The sequence below is a fragment of the Cyclopterus lumpus genome, chromosome 25 (assembly GCF_009769545.1).
Source record: "Cyclopterus lumpus isolate fCycLum1 chromosome 25, fCycLum1.pri, whole genome shotgun sequence".
In the NCBI taxonomy this organism is placed as follows: Eukaryota; Metazoa; Chordata; class Actinopteri; order Perciformes; family Cyclopteridae; genus Cyclopterus; species Cyclopterus lumpus.
Window position 1 is genome coordinate 2,739,212 of NC_046990.1, and position 24,458 is coordinate 2,763,669.

At 42.2% G+C, this 24,458-nt stretch overlaps 1 protein-coding gene across 1 annotated transcript in view; it reads right to left on the reverse strand.

Annotated features, from left to right (window-relative positions):
- The window catches only part of myo7aa (myosin VIIAa), a 33,276-nt gene that overhangs the window by 4,043 nt on the left and 4,775 nt on the right, over positions 1-24,458 (reverse strand). Inside the window, exons 5-39 of the mRNA XM_034528830.1 lie at positions 23,955-24,076; positions 23,257-23,399; positions 22,492-22,605; positions 21,686-21,754; positions 21,474-21,558; positions 20,938-21,014; positions 20,378-20,497; positions 20,038-20,180; positions 19,613-19,823; positions 18,889-19,024; positions 18,627-18,733; positions 17,600-17,737; positions 15,387-15,545; positions 15,220-15,312; positions 12,727-12,821; positions 12,464-12,548; positions 12,113-12,331; positions 11,438-11,545; positions 10,965-11,174; positions 10,111-10,317; positions 9,631-9,807; positions 8,590-8,679; positions 8,381-8,508; positions 7,855-7,981; positions 7,467-7,586; positions 6,897-7,070; positions 6,123-6,350; positions 5,098-5,265; positions 3,888-4,005; positions 3,326-3,452; positions 2,484-2,653; positions 1,827-2,017; positions 1,282-1,406; positions 1,037-1,194; positions 247-400 (exon numbers count right to left, since the gene is read on the reverse strand). Of these exons, the coding sequence (XP_034384721.1) occupies positions 247-400; positions 1,037-1,194; positions 1,282-1,406; positions 1,827-2,017; positions 2,484-2,653; positions 3,326-3,452; positions 3,888-4,005; positions 5,098-5,265; positions 6,123-6,350; positions 6,897-7,070; positions 7,467-7,586; positions 7,855-7,981; positions 8,381-8,508; positions 8,590-8,679; positions 9,631-9,807; positions 10,111-10,317; positions 10,965-11,174; positions 11,438-11,545; positions 12,113-12,331; positions 12,464-12,548; positions 12,727-12,821; positions 15,220-15,312; positions 15,387-15,545; positions 17,600-17,737; positions 18,627-18,733; positions 18,889-19,024; positions 19,613-19,823; positions 20,038-20,180; positions 20,378-20,497; positions 20,938-21,014; positions 21,474-21,558; positions 21,686-21,754; positions 22,492-22,605; positions 23,257-23,399; positions 23,955-24,076 (4,896 nt within the window). The remainder of the gene's footprint in view (positions 1-246; positions 401-1,036; positions 1,195-1,281; positions 1,407-1,826; positions 2,018-2,483; positions 2,654-3,325; positions 3,453-3,887; positions 4,006-5,097; positions 5,266-6,122; positions 6,351-6,896; positions 7,071-7,466; positions 7,587-7,854; positions 7,982-8,380; positions 8,509-8,589; positions 8,680-9,630; positions 9,808-10,110; positions 10,318-10,964; positions 11,175-11,437; positions 11,546-12,112; positions 12,332-12,463; positions 12,549-12,726; positions 12,822-15,219; positions 15,313-15,386; positions 15,546-17,599; positions 17,738-18,626; positions 18,734-18,888; positions 19,025-19,612; positions 19,824-20,037; positions 20,181-20,377; positions 20,498-20,937; positions 21,015-21,473; positions 21,559-21,685; positions 21,755-22,491; positions 22,606-23,256; positions 23,400-23,954; positions 24,077-24,458) is intronic.

A 24,458-nucleotide genomic window follows, 5' to 3' on the forward strand; every position in this document is an offset into this window, starting at 1 on the left:
AAATATAATAAAAATGATAATATCTTACAAATGAGTCAAAAGCTGCATAGTTTTATACAAAGTGTATACATTTGCAATTAGAGTAATCATAGTAATTCATAATACATGCGTTTCATTGTAACTCAAAAGTAGATTCATGAAAATCTGGTGCGACTTCATGTTAAAGTTGTATTGTAAGTGTGAACCTTACAATTCTTATCATCATTCGTATGAAGGTGCACTGATAAGACCGATAGGTTTACACACTTCACGTGGTTGTCGGTGAGCTGCTTGATGATCTGACAGTAGATCTCGTCTTTCAGAGGCTCCGCCTTCAGCGCTCCTTCAAAGATCTGGTCCGTCAGCTCGTTCACGGAGCGCGTCCGCTTGGACGGGTAGTCGCCCGTGTACTTCATCATAGGTGGGACAAACGTCAAGGAACCAAACTATTAGCTCCAATGCAACGAGAGACAAACATTTGGATTACTCTGCGGGTTTCATTTAGTTCACTAAAAGTATCTGACATGCACTGGACTACAAAATCAAGAATGTCTGTGGTCGTAAAAACATAGAAATGGGGCCAAATGTGCTGTCGTGGTAACCGACACTGCAAGATACACCTGGAGCAGCCTTTTCTCTTATTTCTTCGAGATTATAGATAAAAAAGAAATTGTGTGGTTCATTTGTGCTTCTAGTATTTGGTTTCTTTATTATTGTCAGCTTCTTATGTTGCTGCTTTCAATATCATAGAGCTGCGCTTAGTTTTTCTTTGACTTTTTAACTTTTTTTTCTTTCTGTAAAAGCAAAAATACATTAAAATAAAGTAAAATATAACACAGCATTATCAAATAATGTAATCGGAATCTTGTACTAAAGCATATTTTGAAAAAATGGTTTTCCTTGCAATGAATGAATCATAGCTCATCAAATATGCTGCTCTGGCCTCTTTCACATGCACAAGCTCACAGTCCACTGAAAGTACATTTGGGAACCAGCTTGGTTGGGGTTAGGGTTAGACTTTAGTGGAGCCAGACGTCGGCTGCTTTTCAAAAGATATCTATGAAGGACATGCAGGCGTCCTGAGCCAGCTCCTCGTGGTTGACGACCTTTTTCAGCAGCGGCTGCTTCAGCGGCTCTCTGGTGCAGCTCCACATCTTGTCCTTCCCACGGTTCTTAGTGACCATCACCCTGCTCAGGGTGTGTTTGGGAGGTGGCCTGGAAGAAGCAGGGGAGATGCTGACTGTGTGTGCGTGTGTGTGCGTGCGTGCATGCGTGCGTGTGTGTGTGCGTGTGTGTGTGTACCTGAAGTAGTCGTAGCTGAACTCCTCCAGCGTGTATGGTTTCGTCCTGTCGTCGCTCTCCGGCAGGACGATCTGCGAAACACGAACCGACTCCTGTCGCTGGTCCGGTGTCATGGTGATCAGCGCCTGATTGGTTGGATCCCATCAGGTGACATTCATTTGACAGAGCATGTTTTTATAAAGGGACTTCCAGGAGGTTTGTCCGAACAAAAGAAGACTTAAACTGTCACAGCAACGTGTTAACAAGTTTTTAACGCTAACATCCTAACGTGCAATACGCAGGCAACCAAAATATAAACAAGACAACATTTTGGGCCCCCTCTTAATCTCTCTTTGATCTTTTCCCGATGCACAGACATCTTTGAAATATGTGATTCACATTCCCTTCTGTTAATACAAGAAAATGAAAGTCTCGTTTTGTATCAAAGTCAAATTCAGCTTCCTGCAGAATGAGCTGTGCCAATAACAACCATTAAAAGTAACTAAAGGGGAGGAAGTCAGTGCTGTAGAGACGAGCTCACGTCATAAACGCTCTTCTTCTCTCACCATTATTTCTTGCTGAGGTCGGGTCACAGAGGGCAGGACGTAGACGCAGTCGGCTGGGAAATCTCCTCTCTGATTGGTTCGTTCGTTGACGCCGTGTGCCCAACCAGAGTTGAGCACCTGCTCGCCGGTGTCCTGGTCCAACAGGATCAGGTCTCCCTTCATGAAGCTCAGGAACGTGGACTCCTCCCCAGCTGTGGAAAAAGAAAAGACAGTTGGAGGTGAGAGGACTAACTGGCATTTCAACCAGTATTTTATTCACAGGATATTACTGTAAAAGGTATTTGATGGAAATCTCTCTAACATATCATTTCAATCATTGATTGATTAATTTAAAAAGTTACAAAAATGCCAAACATTATCTTTACTAAACTGTCCTATATATTCTTATTTTTTATGCACTAAAATATTTGTTAATCACAATTACAGACATTTAAGGACATTTTTTGTTTCGTCAATTTGAAAGATTCTAAAATTAGTTTACACTATATTAATTAGATTTCATATATGTCACAGGGAGATCTTCAGTTAGTACCCACAGAGTAATACTGTGATTTTCTAACATGTTTCACAAATATATGAAAATATACTCTGTGTTGAAATGATGTCACCACTCTTCCAATCCATTTCCTGCCTATGAGGAAACATAAAACAACGTACTGGGGTTGGGGTTGTCCTGCAACGCGACCACAAACTTGGACCTCTTCCTCAGGCCTTCCAGGAAGGTCACCACCAGGTCACGGATGTCCTCCGCGTTGTTGGAGGTGAAGGTGTACTCGTCTCCTTTGATGGTCGCCAAAGTGAAACTCTGACTCTGTAACTTTCCTCCACTGAAAGCAAAACAAGTCCTCCAAATTAAATGACAAAATTGAAGCATTTTCTGAGCAGCCTCCCAAAACTGTTTCCTGATGTGATAAAACTGCAGTTAAGATTCGGTTAAAGGGAAAAACGTTGCCACCTTTCATGTGGGTGTCCAATCAATGCTGATGGGGAGTTTTTCCTGATCCGATATGAGGTCAAAGGTCAGGGATGTCGTATGTGTACAGATTGTAAAGCCCTCTGAGGCAAATTTGTAATTTGTGATATTGGGCTATACAAAATAAACTGAATTGAATTGTAAATGTTTAGGCTAAAAGATGATTTGTAAAGTTAGGGAGAGATCATGCTTTGGGTTGGATCAACTACTTGATTACTGTTAATGGGCCTCTGACTTCACGGTTCAGACACAAATGTCGACTTTGTGGCTCTGTAACAATGGCACCTCACGAGTTTGAGACACTTGAAAGAAAACAAATGGTTTTATTGGGCATTTCCTGAAGCCACTCATTCTTGAAAGAGGAGAGAGAAAGCGGAGGATGTGCTAAGAGGACCAGGTTGGAAGAAAAATAAAATAATGGAAAGGAAACACGCCAACTAACAGAGAGATGGAAATGAAGCAGGAAGTGGATGACGGAGGAATGAAAGAAAGGACCGGGATGACTGCAGCTCCCAGCATGCCTCACCTGCTGCTGGAAACTGCAGTGATTTCTGGGAAGGAGAGCTCCAGGAGGACCTGCTCCTGCTCGTCTACAAAATAAACCCCGGTCCAGTTGACGGCGACGATCAGGTCGTTTTTAGGCAGACTGGGACCTGAGAGGCAGAGAGGACAGGATGAAGGATTCACTCTCACGGAACCAACAGGACAATATCTGACATTATAATCAGATATCTTTTTCTTGCCTTGACGTATATGGTATAAGAATACTTTTATTACTGTTAACTACCTGTTACCTCTCTTTATTTGTATTACTTCTCACTGCGCATACATCTACTTTATTCACGTTTACATAACAGTTTATTCATAATGAAATGACTACACACCCGTCTACCACACATGTATATTAATCCTTTATGGTTTGTATCACAATAGGTTAGCTTCTGCACTATTTCATGTCGTAGATTCTCATTTTATGCTCACATTTGTTGTTAATATTTGTACAATGACCATCACGCTGTGAAGGAATGTGTCAAGTTGGCTGACTCAACTAAAACTAATCAACTGAAAGAGGTCGTAGGTCGTTCTACCTGAGAACTTGAAGGCTTCGTAGAAACGAGAGAAAAGCAGAGGCCACTTGTGTCGAGCGAAGTCCACCACTTCCTCCTTCACCTTCTGAGGGTCAAACCTCTTCTGGGTGTAGATGCCCTGAGCAGCGACAAAGAGAGAGAGAGAGAGAGAGAGATATATGTTTTATTATGTATACGCGTGAAAAGAAAGAGACAGAACTTTGAGGGGTTTTGGTGGCAGATGGTGTCGCAATCAATGGTTTCCTTTTTTGTAATTATTGCCCTCCAATACGAATGCTACAAATTAAGCAGAACATCCCCTGGAGACTTAAAGCCCATCAAGAACAAATTATTAAAATACTTTCAGGGTTTGGGGCAAGATTGCTGAAGGACGGAGGTGGAATCAACTAAAGGTTTAACTCAACCAGTTAGATCATCTGAACGTCAGAACATTGTTTGCATTATGCAGAGAAAAATAAGTTTCATGCGTAGTTGAGAAGGTTTATAGACAAAATATTTCTACATTTAAATGACATGCATTAATCTACATGCGTGCTTCACCAAGTAACTTCACACTAGCAAATACATGTTCACAAATACCCACAAACACAAATGTATTTTGTCTCTCATACTGCTGGCTGTGTAGTTATGCAGGCATAATGTTCACCATGTTCACCATCTTAGTTTAGCTAGTTCTAACATTTCACTGAAAACCCAAAAATGTCCAGGTGGTGCTCGAGGACATGACAAGGGATCACATGAGGAAAAAGGATTCTTCCTCTGAGGACCATCACTGTCTGAACATTTCATGTCAATCCATTTATTAATTTCTGGGTTATCCAAGTCTAAATCCTAGAGGTGGACAGAGCATCCCTAGAGACCTGGCTAAAACCTGGAGATTGCCTTCTGGGTAAATTTGCTGGGAGGACGTTGACAATTCAATTCAGTTTATTTTGTATAGCCCAATATCACAAATTACAAATTTGCCTCAGATGACTTTACAATCTGTACACATACGACATCCCTGACCTTTGACCTCACATCGGATCAGGAACAACTCCCCAAAAATAACCTTTTCACAGGGAAAAAAGGGAAGAAACCTTCAGGAGAGCAACAGAGGAGGATCCCTCTCCCCGGATGGACAGATGAACAGATGTCATGTGTACAGAATGAACAGAGTTACATAAACACATTACATGAATATGACAGACTTTGTCCCAGTTACAAACACCTTTTTGTGCGCAGCCATGATGAAATGAGCCCATTTCTCCACCGTCCTGGAGCTGCTGATGTCTCTATCGGGGACGTAGGAGGGGATGAGGCTCAGCAGGCGCTCCAGAAGGATCTCCGAACCGTAGTCCACATAATACTGCTGAGAAGCCAGTTCTGCCAGGTCGTCCTGGGGACACAGTCGGATATGGGCATGTTTGTTTAGAGGATTTATTTGAGATGTGAGGCAACTGACAAAACACATGAATATGAATTTGTTTTGTCTTGTCCGTCATACTTTTGACTATTATTAGTATCTAAAAACGACAACACACTGTAGAATTACAGTACTTTTGCTGACATATATATATTATGTTAATTCTTTCTATGAGATATGTTGTTTTATGATATATTAAAAGTGCCTTTATTTTTACATCTTAAATGATAAGAAACATATGCTAGCCATTTATAGTCTTTGTGCTAACTGGATGCTAGCTCCAGCTCAAGCGGCAAACTCCGACTCTGCAGGATTTCTTAAAACTCACATTCTCTCTACTGACCACCAGGGGGCCGACTCCTCTGGTGGTATAGAAATCTATGAGAAAATGACTTATTTCTTGATTTATTCCCTCAGTAAACATCGTAAACATGAGTTTATGGTCTCAATCTCTAGTTGCAGGTCATTTTCAATACAGCATGATGTTCATTTAGTAAATGATGGTCCATATAGAGTCAAATAGACAATAAAGCAGTGTATACTTTAGGGCGGGGCTATTATGATTGACACGTCGCTGCTGGTACCATATCTGTATAAGGCGTCCCTACATCACTTCACCGCATTCCAAATATGGTAACTTCCAAAAAACAACATGGCCGTAATCCAAGATGCCCACTTCTTCTACAGTGTATGCTCCAGCTTCATACTTGGCATGCAGACATGGCAGTGGTATCAGTCTCCTCATCAAACTCTCAGCAAGAGAGCGAATAATCTTATATTGGCAAAATGTTCAATCTTTGAAGTAAATAATGAAGAAGAAAAAAACGCACTCTGTCGCAGCGGTACTCCCCGAACTTGACGCCCCTGACGGTTTGTTGGTAGATGAGGTTGGTGGCGACCTGGTCCTCGGTGGGGGAGTGCCAGGGCGTGAAGATCTCCTTCCTGAAGAACAGCCTCCAGGGGGCGTTCCTCTCCTGGGCTCCCTGCTCCTTGGCGTACTGCTCGCACTGCGACACGGCGTCCATCACATGGTCGTTCCCACTGCCCAAAGACGAGACCTGCAGGAGAGGAATCGTTCATTTCTTCTACTACACGCAATGATTTGGATGGTTATTATTATTTTACTATTTGATTTAGTTTCACCAGTGCGAAATCTAATAATATTCTTAACCAGCCAGTTTGTAATCTCTACACTTTTAAACTATATTTATTTAGTACTATTAAAGTATTTAAGCATTATGAATATAATTGTAAAGGACCAGTTTCAGTTTTATGAATAATTTTCATCTGATGTTTATTCCACAAAAAAAAGATTTTAAAGAGTTTTTTAAAATTATTTTTATTTCTTAAGTTATATTTATCTCCATACTCTCTATTCAGTCGCTTTGTAATTTGCTACAATTTATAAGATAAGAACAAATAAAAACTGAATAAGATACAAACACCATTCTAATCTCCATACCTTTATTCATATCTTAGACTGACTGCGTACTAACTTCATACACTTCCAGTTGGTTTTCAAAACGTTTTTTTTCTATATTTGTGTGTGTGTGTGTGTGTGTGTGTGTGTGCGTGTGCGTGTGCGTGTGCGTGTGCGCCCCCACCTTGTCAAACAGTGCGATGTAGAGCGAGAACCCGAAGCGGTCCTGCAGGTTGATTTTATCGGACAGGGCGTTGCAGAGCTCCTTGGCCGTGGTGGCGGAGTCCGTCAGCAGTGTTTTGGTGGTGCCGTCCATGAACGTCACCGGCAGCATGATGGGCTTCTTCGACTTGGTGGCCTGGATAGAGGTCTCAGAACTTTAGCCGGGCTGGTTTCACCTGTTGCTTTATGATGTCTTTCTTTTTCTTGCCTCAATACTTTTGAATAAATAAATATAATATATAAATACTGTTCTGTACTTACAGTATAGCATGGGGTTGGTCCCATTATTAAAAACCATAAAGCCAAATTGTTGATCTCTTGTGCACAATATTTTGTATGTGTGAGACATTTCAAGTGCATCACCATTAGAAATTAGAAAGCTATAAACTGGATATATCTTCAAAATATAAACAGGATTAGAATGTTTTTACATTGAAGGGAGTGGATGTCCAAGATCATGCCTTCTAATTTTAAACAAAGTAAGCTTAAAATAAAATGGACTCATTCCCATGATAATTCTGCTGGTTTGTACCTGCAGCTCCAGCCAGGAGGGAGGCTGTGTCCTCGTCCCGTTGACAAACGTCCGTCTCAGTCTCTCTTCGCAGTACGGAGCGTAACCCGGCGGCCCGCTGTTGATGAAGTTCCTCAGGTACTGTTGGAAGAAATGAAAAACAAAAAATGTGTAAACTGCCGAGGTTTATTTTCACAATAATTGACAGATAATCGACCCACAGTGTAGGACCGGGTTGTACACAAATGTAAACGTAATATCTTTTATCACAGAAAAAGAGAAACACTCCTTGAATTCCTCCTGCTGCATCTCTAAATATAGAGGATCAATTCAGGAAACAATCAACTGTGGATCTCTGTGAACTTGAAGATATCTTCCTTCCGGAATATTTCCTAAACCTGAACCTGACCTTGACAAACTTGTCTGAGGGGGCGAAGCAGCCGACACACAGAGAAATGAGGATCCAGCCACGAGCGTGAGAACTCTTGGACGGGTTCTGACTCAGCTGCTTGCAGATCTGACAGTAGATCTCGTCCCTAACACACACACACACACACACACACACACACACACACACACACACACACACACACACAAGATGGAAAGTGATTATAAATGCACAACATGGCTCAGAATCCGTGTGCGTTCCTTTCTCTCTGCACTGCAACCACTGAACAAATGTCTCCTGAGCTCTCTCAAAGGTTTAAAGAAAGTTTAAATATCTGATTAAGAGGCTTTCAAATCTTATTCTGACACATTTGGATACATAGGAATGTTGGAATTAATTGTCTGTCTTTCTTTGCTGCTGCTAAAATGTAGGAGATATTATCATTAAATGTCATTTTAGGAAACCACATCCTCATGGTGACGTGAATTAATTAGTGTGTGTGTGTGTGTGTGTGTGTGTGTGTGTGTGTGTGTGTGTGTGTGTGTACCTCAGCCCTGGTCTCAGGATCCCGTTGCCGATGATGAAGTGAAGTTTCTCCAGGTTGGACGTTGGCCGGTCCTCCAGCATGCTGTTGCCGTGGAGACCGTGCTCGCCGTCGTTAAGGCGCTTGGTGACCTGAAACGCAGACAGTGACTTTTCTAATTCTGCAACATGCCGCCTAGACATGAGTTGTTATAATCCCTTTCTGTCTCTCACCTCCTCAGTGATCTTGGATTTCTTCTTCAGGGTGAGGGACACCAGTTTGTGTCGGACGCTGTTCTTCTTGTGGCCGTCAGCGTGAGGCGTCTGAGGGCCGAACAAGGCAGGAAACAGATCAGAGATGCTCCTGCTAGCAGCTCACATGATACATAACAAATGGGACTCTCAGTCTGGAGTCCAGGAGCCCAACAGAGGTATAGTAAAGGATCAGGATGTTTCGCCGTGTGAGAAAAACTGCTTTCATTTGACATCCAACATAAAGGCAACAGACATATGATGAGCAACTGGACACGAAGATTTAAATTAATTTACAGATCTGCCATTCACGACTTTCTTGCAGGGTTTATTCCATTTTGGAGGGATGTTTTTCCTATCCGTTTTCTTATTTCAAGCGAAACTCATGGATGGCTTTAAAAAAAATATCCCAACACATCAAATGAAATGAGTAGAAGATAGTTTGAGCGAGCGAAAAAATCAAGAGGTAACGGTTTGACGTGAAGTTAAATTAATCCTTCATCTGTTTGGACCAGTTCTGGCATGAGGCCCTGTGCGTGTATTCTTGAGTCCTAACAGATAATCATAAAATAATTACAAACTACATTTTGAAACTCCCTGAGTTCAGCTAGCAGTCTTCTTCACATCGCTTTGTGATGCATTACGGACACTTAAGATAGTGGATTCAATATTCACAAATCAATGTCCTTATGTTGCTCACATTCAAAGTCTTAATGTATGGATAAATAACCAGCAACATGGAGATTAGTGGATCTACCAAAAAAACAACTTCATAAGGTTCATAATCTATTGGAAATAACTGAAAATCAATGCTTAAAGAACAAAGTCTGGAGGGGAAAAGAAATGCTGAATATAGAAAAACTGTTTGGTTTTAAGAGAAACACCAAAAAGGACAATAATTTACTAATGTAAAGTTTAAAGTTTTTGAAAAGCATATATAACATTTTAAACATGGACAAGATGAAACCATACTGTGGCTGATGAACTAACTGTAGAAATCCCCTCCCCTCCCCTCCCCCTTACCTCCCCCTCCCCCTGCAGCGCCTGCAGCTCTCTCTTGTACGTCTTCTTCCCCAGCGTCTCGTAGATTTTGGTCATCACGGGGATCTTCTCGCTCCCGTCGCTGATGGCCGTGTGGTACTTGGGCTCCGGCAGATCTCCCATGAACCTCAGCACTGTGATCCACACCGCTAGAGCAGCCTGGGCCCGGGGACACGGAGGACACATTTCATCAAGTCTATCAGATGGAATCGTATCTCCAGTTGAGAAAAACCCTCCTACTCCTGAAGCAAAATAAACTATTTGAAAAGCTTCTCAGATCAGCTGGAAAATGCATCGGCACAAATCTGAAAACATGATGCATTTGAATGTTTTTGTTTGTTTGGTAATTGCAGAGCATGTTTAAAAAGCAGACCGAGCCTATTTCAGACAAACAGTAAATATCTGCACAGCTGTATGAAACTGGTTAGCCTGCCGTGGGGTCAGGGGTCAAAGGTGACTCACCAGCTGGTCTCCCTCGTCGTCGTGGAACAGCAGAGGCTGTTTGAGAGGCCGCCGGACGTAAGTGTGCGTGGTGGTGCCCTGGAAGTAGGTGGCGGCGTACTTGGCAAACTTGTACTCCGATAGATCCTCCTCTTCGTCGTCCTCAGGCAGAGGAAGAGCCTCGTCCAGATCCTCCTCCTCCAGCTCCCGATGGGTCCGCTCCAGGTCCTGCGGAGGAGACAGGGGCTCCAGGTAAAACTGAAACTTTGGTGTTTGTTTTTCACATGAGACTCTTCTCTTAAGTGATGAGACAATTCTCTGACCTCTCCGTCAAAATAATACACGTCACATCTGTTAATGCAATACGGTTATTAATTCCATTTCATACTCCCCCTCACTATTTTCTCCCTCTTTCAAATAATAAAATAAATAAAAAAATTCTCCTTATGCTTCCCTATGTCTGTGTGTTACAATCTGGTTACCTTAAATCATATACATATATCATTTTAATGCACTTACAGCTGAATAAATGTCAACTCTGTCACTTGCTGTACTCAAACCCAACACTGTCCAAACAGTGTGAAGCAAAAGTAAATGAAAGACACGTTTTGTTATTCTAGAATTAAGGTAAAAAATATGCAATACAATATAAAAAATAGATACAATATAGATAAAATACGACAAATGCAAACTCGATAAACCCCCCAAAAATCCTTTAACAAGTTCAAATCTGATTGAAAAGGGACATTTCTGAAAGTGCACAAGAAATGTATGCATGGAGACATTAATGTTCATCCTTAAAAAAACTAAACAATGTGCGCCTCGAGCATCAATTTCCTCTCATCCAGATAAACGAAAACCTTTTGTTGCCTCACCTCAAAGCCGGCAGGGGCCTGGCCCTCCTGGCCCGGGAAAGAGGTCGTCGTCCCCAGGAAGCCGAACATTTTGTCCACCAGGTCGGAGTCGTTGACGGGCTCCAAACGAGCCTTCTCCATCTGCTCCACCATCTCCTTCTTCCTCCGGGCCTCCTCCTTCTCCTTCTTCTCCTGCTCGGCGTCCTCTTTGGCCAGCTTGGCCAAACGCTCCTAGGAAAAAACAATACGAATAATATCTGTAAACGAAACAGGCATCCGCACTCTATTATACACGCTGAACCAGTGGGTTTTCTCTCCTGGAGCGATCAACATCTGTTAAACATACTGATTAAGACAAGAGGGGGGGGGGGGGGGTACTACGAAGAAAGACATCCTGAACTTGAATGATGCATTACAATCCATTTGAAGAAGATCCATAAACGGATGTTTTTGAAAATGTCTTCAAATGTCAGAGGTCTTTGTTGAACTCCCACCTGGTGTTTGCGCTCAGCCTCGGCCTTCGCTCGCTTTGCGGACATCTGATTCCTCAGCTTGGTCTCCTCAGCCAGACGCATCTTCTCCGCCTCCAGCCTCCTGCGGTACTGAGGGAGAGGAAAGAGTCCACGGTCACAAAAGAACGACCAGATACCAAAACGACACGGGCTCAACCCCAGCGGGCGGCATTACCATCTCAGTTAAGAATCAGATTTACACTTGGTTGGAAGTCAACAGCACTGTTGGGGACAGCTGGAGTGATAGATATAACATTAACTTAAGGGTTCAAATTAAGCAACTCTGAACAAAAAATTAAAAATAAAAGCTAGCATTCAAAGTTCACCCGTCCTCATCAGCTCAACAGGTGTGGGAGAGAGAGAGCAGCGGTGGACGAGTGAGCTAGAGGGTGAACGAGGAGAGGGAGCTGCGTTGGCACAAGCAAAGCAGCGAATCAAAAGAACAAAAGGAGATTTGATGTTATGTTTCACAGAGGTTTCGTTTCTAAAGCACAGATAAACACACTGGCACCTCGGCACATGGTGCCACTCCGCACACAGCGGCGAGAGACGATTTCACTTGAGAATTTGACATTTGAAAATCCTGTCTTCGCACTCAGATAGGTCGTGCTTGCGCTTGGATTTCTGCTCAAACTGCATGCACGTGTGTGTGTTTACCTCCCCCTTCAGCCTCTTGTACAACCGGCGAGCGATCATGCCTCTGGTGTAGGCCTGGATGGTGATGACGGCCCACAGTCGGTGTCTGAACGCCCGGCGCACCAAGAAGCCCCGACAGCGGCCCTGGAAGCCTGTGATTCGCTGACGGGCGACGTTGTACGACGCACACAGCTTCCTGGAACGAACCAGAGCCTGGAGGCGAGAGAAGCCCGCTCGCATCTGAAGGGGCACAGGAACAAAAAAAGAAGAAGAAGAAGAAGAAAGATTTGCTTTTTTACTACTAATAGATTACTGGAGCGGAGCTGCATCATGGATCACAATCATGCCGGTTTAATGTGTGTGGGTCCTCACAGCTCCATAATTCTTCCGACACTGGTACCCTCTCCACAGCTTTTGGATCAACACAGCCGACTTCCTCATCTTCAGGAAGTTAGACCTGACAACAGGAAATGAAAAATCACATATCACTTTTGTTTGAATCCTTACATGACAAATTATTTGACCACCAAAGTGCATTCATCAAAATCTGATGGGTGGTTTTAGAGACTGACACACAAGACTGGTTTGAATTCCAGTTTCATCCAACAATTTCACAAGACTTTTTTAAGACCTACCTGTCTTTAAAACCTCTAACCACCTTCTGGATGAGGATGACCTTGTCTGTGATGGCCTTGTCTCTCTCGATCTCCAGCAGCATGTCATGGTGATCCTACACAGTCGGAGAGAGAACTCGTCTAGAACTCAAAATGCAGTTGTAAGAGTCTCATGACTGCTGAATTAAGTTTTTTAATCCTGTTTGCAGAAACTAAAAGTTTCAAACTTTGGATATTTTAGCGATACAATTAAGCAAAGATTATCACTGAATATCCACAACTATTCTAAAAAAATACTGCGCTTCTGTTTCACAATCCAGTTAGACAAATTGATGAAATAATGACCAACAGCTGTCTCATTATATAACTGGATAATTCGCTAACCCCATTCCATAGAGGGATACACAAAAAAAGCTAACATTTTAAGAGCTGTGGGTAAAAACTGTCCTACTGTGGTGCAAATCTGGTCATAAACCAGAGTATTGCACAAATAAAAATGTAGACCAGCTGGTGGGAGGTCACCAGAGTCAAAAGACTTAAAACCATAAATGTCTGCACAAAGCATCATAGTATTCCATCCAGTAGTTGCTGAGATATTTCAGTCTTTGCCACAATCCCACCCACGAGTTACTCCACTAACAGCAGCTAAATATATCCGCCTTCCCAAATTGTTGAAAGTGAACTTGGTGATGTGTTTGTCATTCTGAAGTCATGACACAGTAAACCAAACGCTTTAGTTACAGCACTTTTCCCTTTAACAGAACAGGAACTTCTTCTGTCTCCTCCTCCTGTGATCTGTCCATCCGTCCTGTCGGAGGAAGTGTGGGTATTGCCCTGCCTTCAACCCCCCTGCATGTTCTACTTCCTGTTCTGCTTCCTGTCCAACCGAGCAGTCAGGCCTGACAGAGATTAGCCTTAAATCCGGAGGAGCCAAGAAACGAATAATCAACTTCCAACACAATGCAGGGACGTGATACAGAAAAGTGTCCTCCAATCTCCACTAACTCGGGAGCCGTAAATTCACCCGGTTCATCAATGTATAAACTTTCTCCCCACATCATTCTCTTCAAGGAAAGCTTGACAAACCACTTGTGGCTGCTGCATTTTAATACTGGGTATCACAACATTATTATTAAGGACACTCCATTTCGCTTACTGAGGAAAAATGTAAATTCCACAAAAACAATAGTAGGTAGTACCTGTGCTACCAGATATACAAATAATAATCTATTGTTAGCGACGCAACATTTAGCCTCTGTATCAACGCTGTCTCTTTAGAGTCTAGTCTACATCCTCTATGCAAGAATCCATTTACAACAACAGTAATATTACCTTGCAGAACACATGAGTTGCTGGTCTTCCGCTGCTTCGATTAGTTAGTTAGTGTTATTTTGTTACTAAATCATCATCAAATGATATTTTCATTTAACCTCTGGGGAAAGAAGTGTCACCGTGGCTACCGGCTAACGGATGTGCCTCACCAGTGACCTCTGGACAACATCTGTCCTCACTGGGCGGCAAACCAAAAAACACATATGCAGTAATAATACTCATATAAAGTTTAAATACACACAGAAACATATACACACCTGATGGGAACTTAAATACACACACACACACACACACCAGGAAACCAAAACACACTCACACTTTCCCGTCAGCAGACATGTGAACTGGAAACAAACACAGCAGAGCCTCACTACTGGGATGGAACTGGTTCATTCCCAGTCAGCTGCTGCTGCTGCTGCTGAGCAAGTCTTCCCTTTGCATAACATGTTGAACGCTCAGCAAAACAACTTCATTAACTAGAAAAGTAGATCCCGGTACTGCCGTCCAAAACCAGGGTTTTCACCTCGACTGCGTCTTCGGCCACGGTGGCCACAGAGTAGCGGCTGGTGCATTTAGGTCAAAGCTTTTATTCATTGTTTTATACTGCCATGTGGCCCCAGTCAATGGCAGTATAAAACAATGTGTGAGTCAACACTACCACTTGAAGTCCTTGAGCATTTAGCCAGAACTGGCCACCCAAGATATGATGCAGTTTACTGCAACAGAATGGGATATTAGTTGTGGACAGACACAGAGGTGCACACTCGCTCACAGACTCACACAGTAAAACACATGTCCGAACGCATAACCTCTATCCAAAGCCTGGCCGAGATAATAATGTGAAATGCTCAGCAGCCGGTTCATTAGCCACACATGTTGATTAATGCAAATATTTAATCAGCCAATCAGGTGTCAGCAACTTAATGCATAAAAGCACCCAAAGGTTCCACTCTCGTCGGCTAAGAAAATGGAATTGAATGCCAGCAGTCATGAAAACGAAGATCTTCTCGTTGGTGTCGGCGTCATGAACCTCACGGAAGCCACACTGATACAGTGAAATTTCTTTCTTAAATTCAAGGTCAGATACGGATTTTCTTGTACTTTCTGTCCCCCCAGGCTGCACCCACATATCGTGCTGTTTCATCTTATCGTTCATCAGATGGCCGAACTGAGCGGAAGTCGTACCTTGAGGAAGATCTTGGTCTTTCCCATCTTCCAGTCATCGTCCCTGCCGAGCACCGCCTCGGCGATCCTCTGGCAGGTTCCCCTCAGGTCCTCCTGGTGGGCGAGAGACAGGACATGTCGTAACTTTGAACACACACACACACGCACACACACACACACACACACACCTGTTTGTAGGCCGGTTTGACTCCAGGCATGAGCACCCGGTAGCGGTCGACAAACTCCACGAAGGTGTAGCGGATGGGGTATCCGGCCCGACGGATGCGAATGGTCTCCATCATGCCCGAGTACCTCAGCTGACGCACACACAGCTCCCTGTCAAACAACTACAGACACAAACACTGTGACAGGAAGGCTGAGTTTACTGACCTCCAAAATCAGTTGACACCTCAGGTGTTAAGCAGGTGTTCAAACTATAGATGAAAGGGAAAAAGGCCCTTTTAAACCTTTTAGATCACATTCCCGCTCATATTGTGCACCCATTTAACAATAAATGCAAAAAAATGTCTTCCTATTACCGTAATCTAATCATCTTTGCTTCATGTAAAACAAAGAGTGTTTACGTAAACTAGTACGACATCATGCATCAACGGAGGGGTTTTTAGTGGTCCAATCAAATGTGAGGGATTTGACTTAAATCCTTCTTGTCACTCTACATTGCTCAAACAATTTCACTAGGACTATAAAAGAATATTTCAACCATAAAAGGATCATTTGTGTATTACTTTCTCATCCAGTGTTACCCTGAATTCTTGAAGAAAACTTAGCTTTCATCTCCACGTTGACCAAAGAATCAAATAGTGAAGAAAAGTCTTGATGCAAAACAGCAAAATAACATCAAAACCTCCATTTACAAACTTTCATACAACTCATGCAGTAAAATCCAAGTAACATTTTGCCAGTATTAAACTCACTAGTTCCCAAACACATGCATCTTCGCTAAAACCCGACTGTATAAAATACAGTCTTAAGATTGCTCTACAAACGAGTAGCAAAGTGTTTTAAACCGTAAAGTTTGAACAAAAATGCATTTGATTCGGTAATATTGAAGATACGACTGGTAAAACCTGTATTATCTCTCCTTCCTGACCACCAGGGGGCGACTCTGGTTGTATAGAAGTCTATATAAATGACTCTTCTTCCATTTATTCCCTCAGTAAACATTGTAAACATGAGTTTATGGTCTCAATCTCTAGTTTCAAGTCTTCTTCAATACAGCATGATATTCATTTAGTAAATTATGGTAATTTAGAGTCAAATAGACCATAAAGCAGAGTATGCTTTAGGGCGGCCTACAAGGTGATTGACAGGCTGCTGCCGCTACCAGAGACATACATGGCGTCTCTATGTCACTCTTACACATTCCAAATATAGCAACATTTTTTTTCATTGGCTGCAAAAAAACATGGCGACGGCCGTAATCCAAGATGGCGAAATCAGCGAACTCGAGGCTTCATAACATCATTCCACAAACCAATGGGGGACGTCACCATGACGACGTCCACTTCTTATACACAGTCCATGGTCCTGTCTTTTGTGTATGTAATCCTGTGATGTGGGGCTTTGGTTTATGCGACATACTTTTCCCCATACGAATAAAACATTAAATGAGTAATGAATTTAGTAATAATGTCACAGACAGTATTGGTGAGAAAATACAAGGTTTATAGGTTTATAATTCAAAAATATATTGAAAACAGGATCGTGTTTTTTCCAATGGTACTTTTATTTTTCACAGAGGAAAACACTAAGGTCAAAATAAAAGCATGTTAAACTTTTTATGGATCAATTCTATTCTGCAACCCTTATATTAGTGATATGAAAAAATTATAATTACTGATGAAACATACTATAACAAGCGTTTGTCTTCATCTTGTGCTCGAAAATATATTTCAAAGTCTTTCCCATATTTTGTGACACTGCAGATTAAAAACAGATTAAACATCTAGGAAGAAAGAAGTACGAGTGCAGGAAATAATTGTAACCCCTGATAAACAGCTTAATCACAAATGGCTATGTTTACTGTAAATATGGATTTGCTTCAATTTAAGACTGTTTGCCTTTAAAATATGAATTGAAAAAACAGACATACTGTATCTGACTCCTTCATAACTGCTGCATTTCACCTAATGTGACCCTCCTCTGTAGTGGAGTTGTCCCTGTGCATTTAGATATTATGAGACTTAATGTGATCACGTTATTTTGTCTACACCACCTTTTGAACACAGTTAGTGAACTCGCTGACAAATGTTTTGTTTTCCTGCTGCTGCAGAGTCAGTCGAGGAGTAACCAAGTGGTTTCACTTCTATTGCCCTGCTTGTCAACTGAAATCCCAGAAAAGTAAACGTATTCAACTTTGATAGCGAATGCAGACACTCACCATGGGCTTCTTGTACTCGTTGGGTTTGATGCAGCGGACGAAGAATGGCTGACAGACGCTCAGAGTTCTCATCAGCAGCTCCAGAGATCTCTTAAACTGACTGCTCAGAGTGGGCGAACGCTTCCTGGTCTCTGCCCCCTAAACAAACACAGACACACAGACACACAGACACACAGACACACACACAGACACACACACACACACACACACACACACACAGACACACAGAAAGTGAGGGAGCACAGAGAGTGTCAGGGTCTGAAACAATGAGGACTCCTTTCTCTCTTCCTGAGCTCTGACACTAACATTCTTCCTCTCTGTCTCTAAATATAAAAGTATTTGTCTGGCTGACGACGCAGGAGTTAAATGCCAACACAAATCTGAGCAGCAACAACAATAACTAGTGGATTAATCGATGAGTCGATCAACATCAAATTCATCGTTAGCTATTAAAGTAAATTGCTAGTTCAAAGTTGATTTGAGGCGTATATTTGTCCATGGGCTCAAATCAAACCTTTTTTAATTTTATGGGCAAGTGATTGATTGATTAATCTAAAAAAGGAGAAAACAGATTAAGTGATAATGAAAATCATTGTTAGTTGCAACCAGAGGTCGAAGAAGTATTCAGATCACTTAAAAGTACAAATACCACACTGTAAATACTTTGCGAGTCAAAGTCCTGCATTCAAAACCGAACCAAGTAAAAGTATGTAAGTAGTATCAGCCAAATGTGCTTTAAGTATTTGAAGTAAAATGTGTTTTACTATTATATAAGATGTTTCTGGATTAATATCACTGCTGCATTAATGTATATGCTACATTTTACTGCTGTAGATGTGTTTAACTCCTTTATAACCTGTTGGTTAGTTTAATCTACATTAATGCATCATATTCTATAATATCATCACATGTTTGTAGCGTCTCTGTCCTGTGAGAACCACGTAGCTCTAAAAAGATAAACATCTGTTTTCAGCTTTGTGACAAAGCTGATCCAAGAGGAAGATTTGCGTGCGCATGTGTCCAATACCATAGCGACGTCAGCCTGGAAGATCTGTTTGATGAACTTGTTCTTAGAGGAGTGAACCAGCTGGATGATGTCACCGTATAAAGTGTCTCTGTTCTTCTCCAGGAAGCCTGCAGGACACACACACAGACACACACACACACACACACACACACACGCACACACAGACACAGACCCTGTGTCAGAACGTGCACATCAAAAAAACAAGGACGCATGTAATCATCGATAACAAATGTTTTGCATCATCAGCCATTCCGTGACTGACCTCTCGTTTCGTAGTAAACCACTCCAGCAAAGTGCTGGATGCCAAACTGGGTCTCGTGGTTGTTCTTTGGAGGGATGTAGTATGTGTTGAGCTTGTGCTGAAAGTTCAGCTTGTTCAGCATGGTGGTGTCCGTGCCCTGCAGGACACACACAGAGACGGAAACTAAAAGACACATATGTATATTGACCAGATGACCATACAAATAAATGAGCTGAAAGTCGGACTAGATTTGAAGTCAATCTGATTATTCCTCTGAGGAGTGTGTTAATAGATACAGCGCCTATTAATGAACTAAAAGTACCCAACAGTAGATTTGGGTGCTAATACTTTTACTTAAAGGACCAATGTGTGGCATTTCAGGGATCTATTAGCAGTATATATAATATAATATTCATAACTATGTTTTCTCTAGTGTAGAACCACCTGAAACTATGAATGAGTCCTTAATATCTACATAGGGAGCAAGTCCTCTTTACGGAGTCCTTCGCCATGTTTCTACAGTAGCCCAGAAGGGACAAACCAAACACTGGCTCTAGAGAGAGGCCTTTTGTGGTTTTTTTCTCCAACACGCTTGTAAAATTGCGGTAACGTGAGCCTCAAAGTGCAAAACCGTGGTAACGCCAGCCGCCGTCTGACGTTTCCGCAGTGTTGAAAAAGGGGAAGGAGGGGTACTCAGTTGGTTGAATATCTGCGTCCCACCATTCAACCACACAAGCGCACATACCTTGGGGAACCGGCTCTCTTCGTCGATGAGTGAGATGATGTTCATGGGTTTGATGGCGATCATGTCCAGGGCGTCCTGGTTGTCAGTGAACTCGATGTGCTGCCAGTTGATGTGCTCCAGGTTGTACTCCTCCTGCTCCAGCTTGAAGACGTGCCGGACGAAGAACTGCTGCAGGTTCTCGTTGGCGAAGTTGATGCACAGCTGCTCAAAGCTGCGGGATGGAGGGGCGAGAAGCGACGGGAAACACCGGAGACAAAGTTATTCCGTGCTCGGTAGCTCCTCAAGTCAGGAATAAGCGAGGGTGAGAGGAAGACGTTTGACTTTGTAAGAGTTTTGACTTTGTAAGAGTTTTGACAAATCAAGTTAGGATAAAAGAATCAATAAGATTGTCAGGTCTGAATGCTGGCCTTTGAGACGTGTTGTACCTGTTGACAGTGAAGTTCTCAAAGCCAAAGATGTCCAGCAGTCCGATGGAGCGTCTGAGAGCTTTGGGCTGTGAGGAAGTCGGCTTGTAAATGGCCGCGTTGATCTTCTCCACGATCCACACAAACAAGCGGCCGTAAATTCCCTGCACGCACACACATAAAAAGCTAAAATACTGAAATGCTTTTTTTTAAAAAAACATTATGTGGAAGGAAATGCAGTAGAAAACACCACAGTGCGTCTTTTACCTCCTTTAATGGATCTTAGTTTTGGCCCTAATATGTAAGGGCATATTTCAGGAAAGGATGAATAAAAGACCGTTTTAATAATCAAGTGTTTCACCTTAACAAAAGCGTCCCGTACATCCAGAGCTTGTTCCATGCTGAGGGGGGTGGAGACGGTCTCTCCTCTGGTGATCAGAGTTCGGCTGGTCATACAGTTCATCAGGTCCTTACTAACCACCTACACTCACACACACACACACACGTTTCATCTCCTTCAGTATGACAGTATTATTTATATATTTACCAGGGACAGTGCACACTATTCAACATTTCAGTTTCCCCCTCAATGTAAATGTGCAAGAGTTAGATAGAGTCCCTTGGCAGGTTATTACAATTTAGTGGCCTCGTATTATCAGTACAGTTCAAGAGCAAACACTAGAAGTCACTCTAAAATGAAAGATACAATTTCAGGATATTGATTATTATAAAGGTACATAAAATCGCTTTAATTTAAGTTCAGGTATTTCCCTGTGTGTGTGACACGTGTTTTTGTTTCATATTTGCTGAAATAGCTGATGACGCAAAACATTTGTTATCGATGATTACATGCGTCCTTGTTTTTTGATGTGCACGCTCTGACACAGGGTTTGTGTGTGTGTGTGTGTGTGTGTGTGTCACCTCCAGCAGCGTAGCAGCAGTGGTGAGGTGAGGGCTGCGGACCACCTCGCAGGCATCCAGGTTGTCGTAGGTACGAGCTGCAGGGCCAAAGGTCAACAGCTTAAAGACTACGAAGCTCGTCAAGTGGTTCACTCTGGGTTGGTTGTGGGTTATGCTGCCATACCATAATAATGCTAGCATAACAAACACTGGAAATGCTTTGTAAACCTCTGTAGCAACACTCCTTAAATATCTTTTATTTTCTTTGAAGATATCTGATACTTTGTGATAGCATTTGCATATTTTCTACAAAGAGAACTTACTAATATATAAATGTTTCTGAACCACAAAAACCATAGCTCGCCAACCTGAATAGTGTCTACTGGTGTGCAACAACCAGCATGTGTATAGCCTGAGGGCCACGCCCCCTGCTAATGCTAAGCTTCACAATCAAAGGCGTTTGCTCATGTGGACTCCGGTGGCTGGACAGTATGAACAATGTTCAGAGAGGGTTTCCTAAGAAAATCACAAAATACAAAGAATCCTTTTGACTGTACCTTCGTATCTGATGTTCCCCATGTGTAATATAGCAGCCAGCAGTTTAGAAATCTCCCAGTTCTCTTTGTCTGTGAACATTAGCACCTGCAGAGCAACGGCAGATATTTTCAGTTTCTTTTTAATCCAAGAGTATTATTTGACTTCAAGCCGCTACTATAGCCCTAAAGTTACACCTGGAGCTAATGTCTCAGTGTGTGGATTTAATCAATACCTTCATTGCAGAGCGGATGTTGGAGTACTCTTTCATGTCGTCTCGGCCATCACACATTGTGCAGTTACCCTGCAGAGAAACAGAGAGAGAGAGAGGGACTCACTTTGTGGTGATCAAATATTGTTATCATTGATTTGTATTGAGCATTTTGTCCTCTTATATTTCAGGTCAAGTTCTTGTTGTTTGACGGTAAAGGACAAACATGTCCTGAAACCTTCTTGGTGATCAAACAGTAGTATAGCTGGGGGAAGCATCTCAACTTCTCATCACATCATCTCATGGTCAGTGTTTCAGGGGGACGTTTCCCCTCAGAGCTGTTATAAAGCACCGTGCACTACTGAGCAGTAGGATGCCGACACAACTCAGGAGGGAAAAAAGGGCCGTGTTCTAGTTTGTCTAGTACTTTCTCATGACTTCCCTGTCTTTTTCCAAATGGAGCAATTCCCATCTTGTCCAATATTCCTAAATTTGTCAAGATTATAATTTTTTGAGATGTCACTCATAAGATTAGTGTTTTCACAAATTCCTGCTACTCCAAAAACAGTTCCATCTGGAGTACTGCTCTCAGTGGAAGTATCTCAACTTCTTATCCCATCATCTCAGTTTTGTCAGTGTTTAAGGGTGAAGCTGTTGGTTGTTGTTGTTGTTGTGCACTCACTGAGCGTTCGAATGTCCTGACAGTTGTCTTCACTCGAGTGACCGTTCACTTACTGCAAAAGGTCTCAACTGCTGCAACAGCGAACTGGTTGCTAACGACGACGTGACCGGCAGAGCTCACAAGAGGATGGAGGTGACGCAGTACTCACCATGGTCAGGTAGGTGAAGTCAGTGGCCTTGCTGAGTCCCAGTTTTTTCTTCTCCTCTGCAGTCATGCCCTTCAGCATGCAGTAGAAGACGTGGTAGTTCCTCTCATCGTGGGCCTGCAGAGAGAGCGAGAGAGAGCGAGAGAGAGAGAGAGAGAAGCACAATTATGTCAAAATGAACATTAAAATTCACAGCAGTACAGACACTGGCTGAGTGGTAAGAACTATTTGAATGGAATACAAATTAAATAAGAAAATGAAAAAATATACAATATATCCCCAAGAAAGACTTATGTCATTTTTTTTTTGTGAAAGAAATCCTGGCTGCAGAGTTATAGGTATGATTATGTACATATAGAATAATATATTGAAGCAAAACAATAAGTATGTGCTTCAGTATATGTCATCTACACACATAACGTGACATGTAAAGAGATAAATGTAAGAGATGAGAGGGCAAAAACGACTAACATAAAATACAACAATCAAAATACAGTCATTATTTCAGTGTATTTGTATCTCGAGATTGCTGTTTTGTGTATTCTTTATTCCCCTTCTTCACTACTTACTGCAGAAAGATTATCGAAACCCCCACAGTGTGTCATTTAAACGCACACTCACCGTAGCATCTTCACTTCTGCATACGAGTGTTAGCATGTGAATGTCTCAAGGTATCCACTCAAGAAATGAACAACAAGTGCACGTTTAAGCAGAACATTGAGCTGTAAAAAGTGTGTTGCCATGTTATCAGAACGTTGTGAGCCGTACCTGTCGACAGACTCTGGATTTCTCCAGCAGGTATTGCTCGATCTTGGCTCCCTCTATGGCTCCTCTTTTGTTGAAATGGATGTCGATGTATTTCCCAAAACGAGACGAGTTGTCATTGCGGATGGTTTTAGCGTTACCAAAGGCTGGAAGACAAACCAGTGGTGATGATGTCACATAAACACACGGATAACCCAGGTGTGTACTTCTGTGAGTTTGTGTGGGTTTTCATGGTGTTTCACATGTAAGAACATTTTTGAGGAAACATAAGTATTAAGAGCATGATTCAGACACATTTGAGGTCCAAAAGCCTGCCTGAAATGATACTGAGGATTTGTTTTCTTTCTGTCTTCTTTCTTGCTTTGTGTAAATGTGTACGCTCCGTGTGTGCTTTCATTAGGTTCCATGACGCAGAACCGAAAGAGTTTCAGAGGAGACAGACATTAGATGCATGTAGCTTGGTGTGATGTTGTTTGTCCTTTAGCTGAGGCGATCCCACTGTGCTGGTTCAGAGTGTAAATGAGGCCTGCATCCGTCTCTCTTTCTATCACCTGCTCGGACATAAAGTACACCTGTAAATATATATACGAGTGGTATGCACACATCAGTAGGTGACCATTTTATCATCTTGTGCTAGAGCTCAACCTAAGTGGACTGCACTGTCAGTGTGTGTGTGTGAGTGTGTGTGTGTGTGTTCTTACCTTCTAGTATAGGGTTGGCCTCCAGGACCTGCTGTTCTATCCAAGAGTGTTGACCGCTAATGGCTGCCAGGAACTGCAGGATCAGTTTGGTGCTTTCTGTTTTCCCCGCTCCGGACTCACCACTAAGTCACACAGACACACACACCACATTTATTTGGTACCTGCACTTTTGTCAATGCCTTAATTTGAATAAACAGATTCCTCCTGTTTTCTACAACATACTAAACTAACTTTTTTAAATGCACCAGTGTTGCCTCGTGAATCAGGAATGATCTCTACATGGGAAATATTATGGATGAAAAATGAAATACATCTACTTATCCAATACGTAGTTAATTCCTCTGGTTATGACTATTTATTTTAAATGTATTTTGTCCATATTTTGGTCAGTACATTTGAAAAATGTGCTGTCCTGATTTTAATTAATTAAATCCTCTCTCCTTTCTGACCAGTGTGTGAATGTGTGCAATACACCGCCAGTGTGTTTTACTGTCAATGAAGATT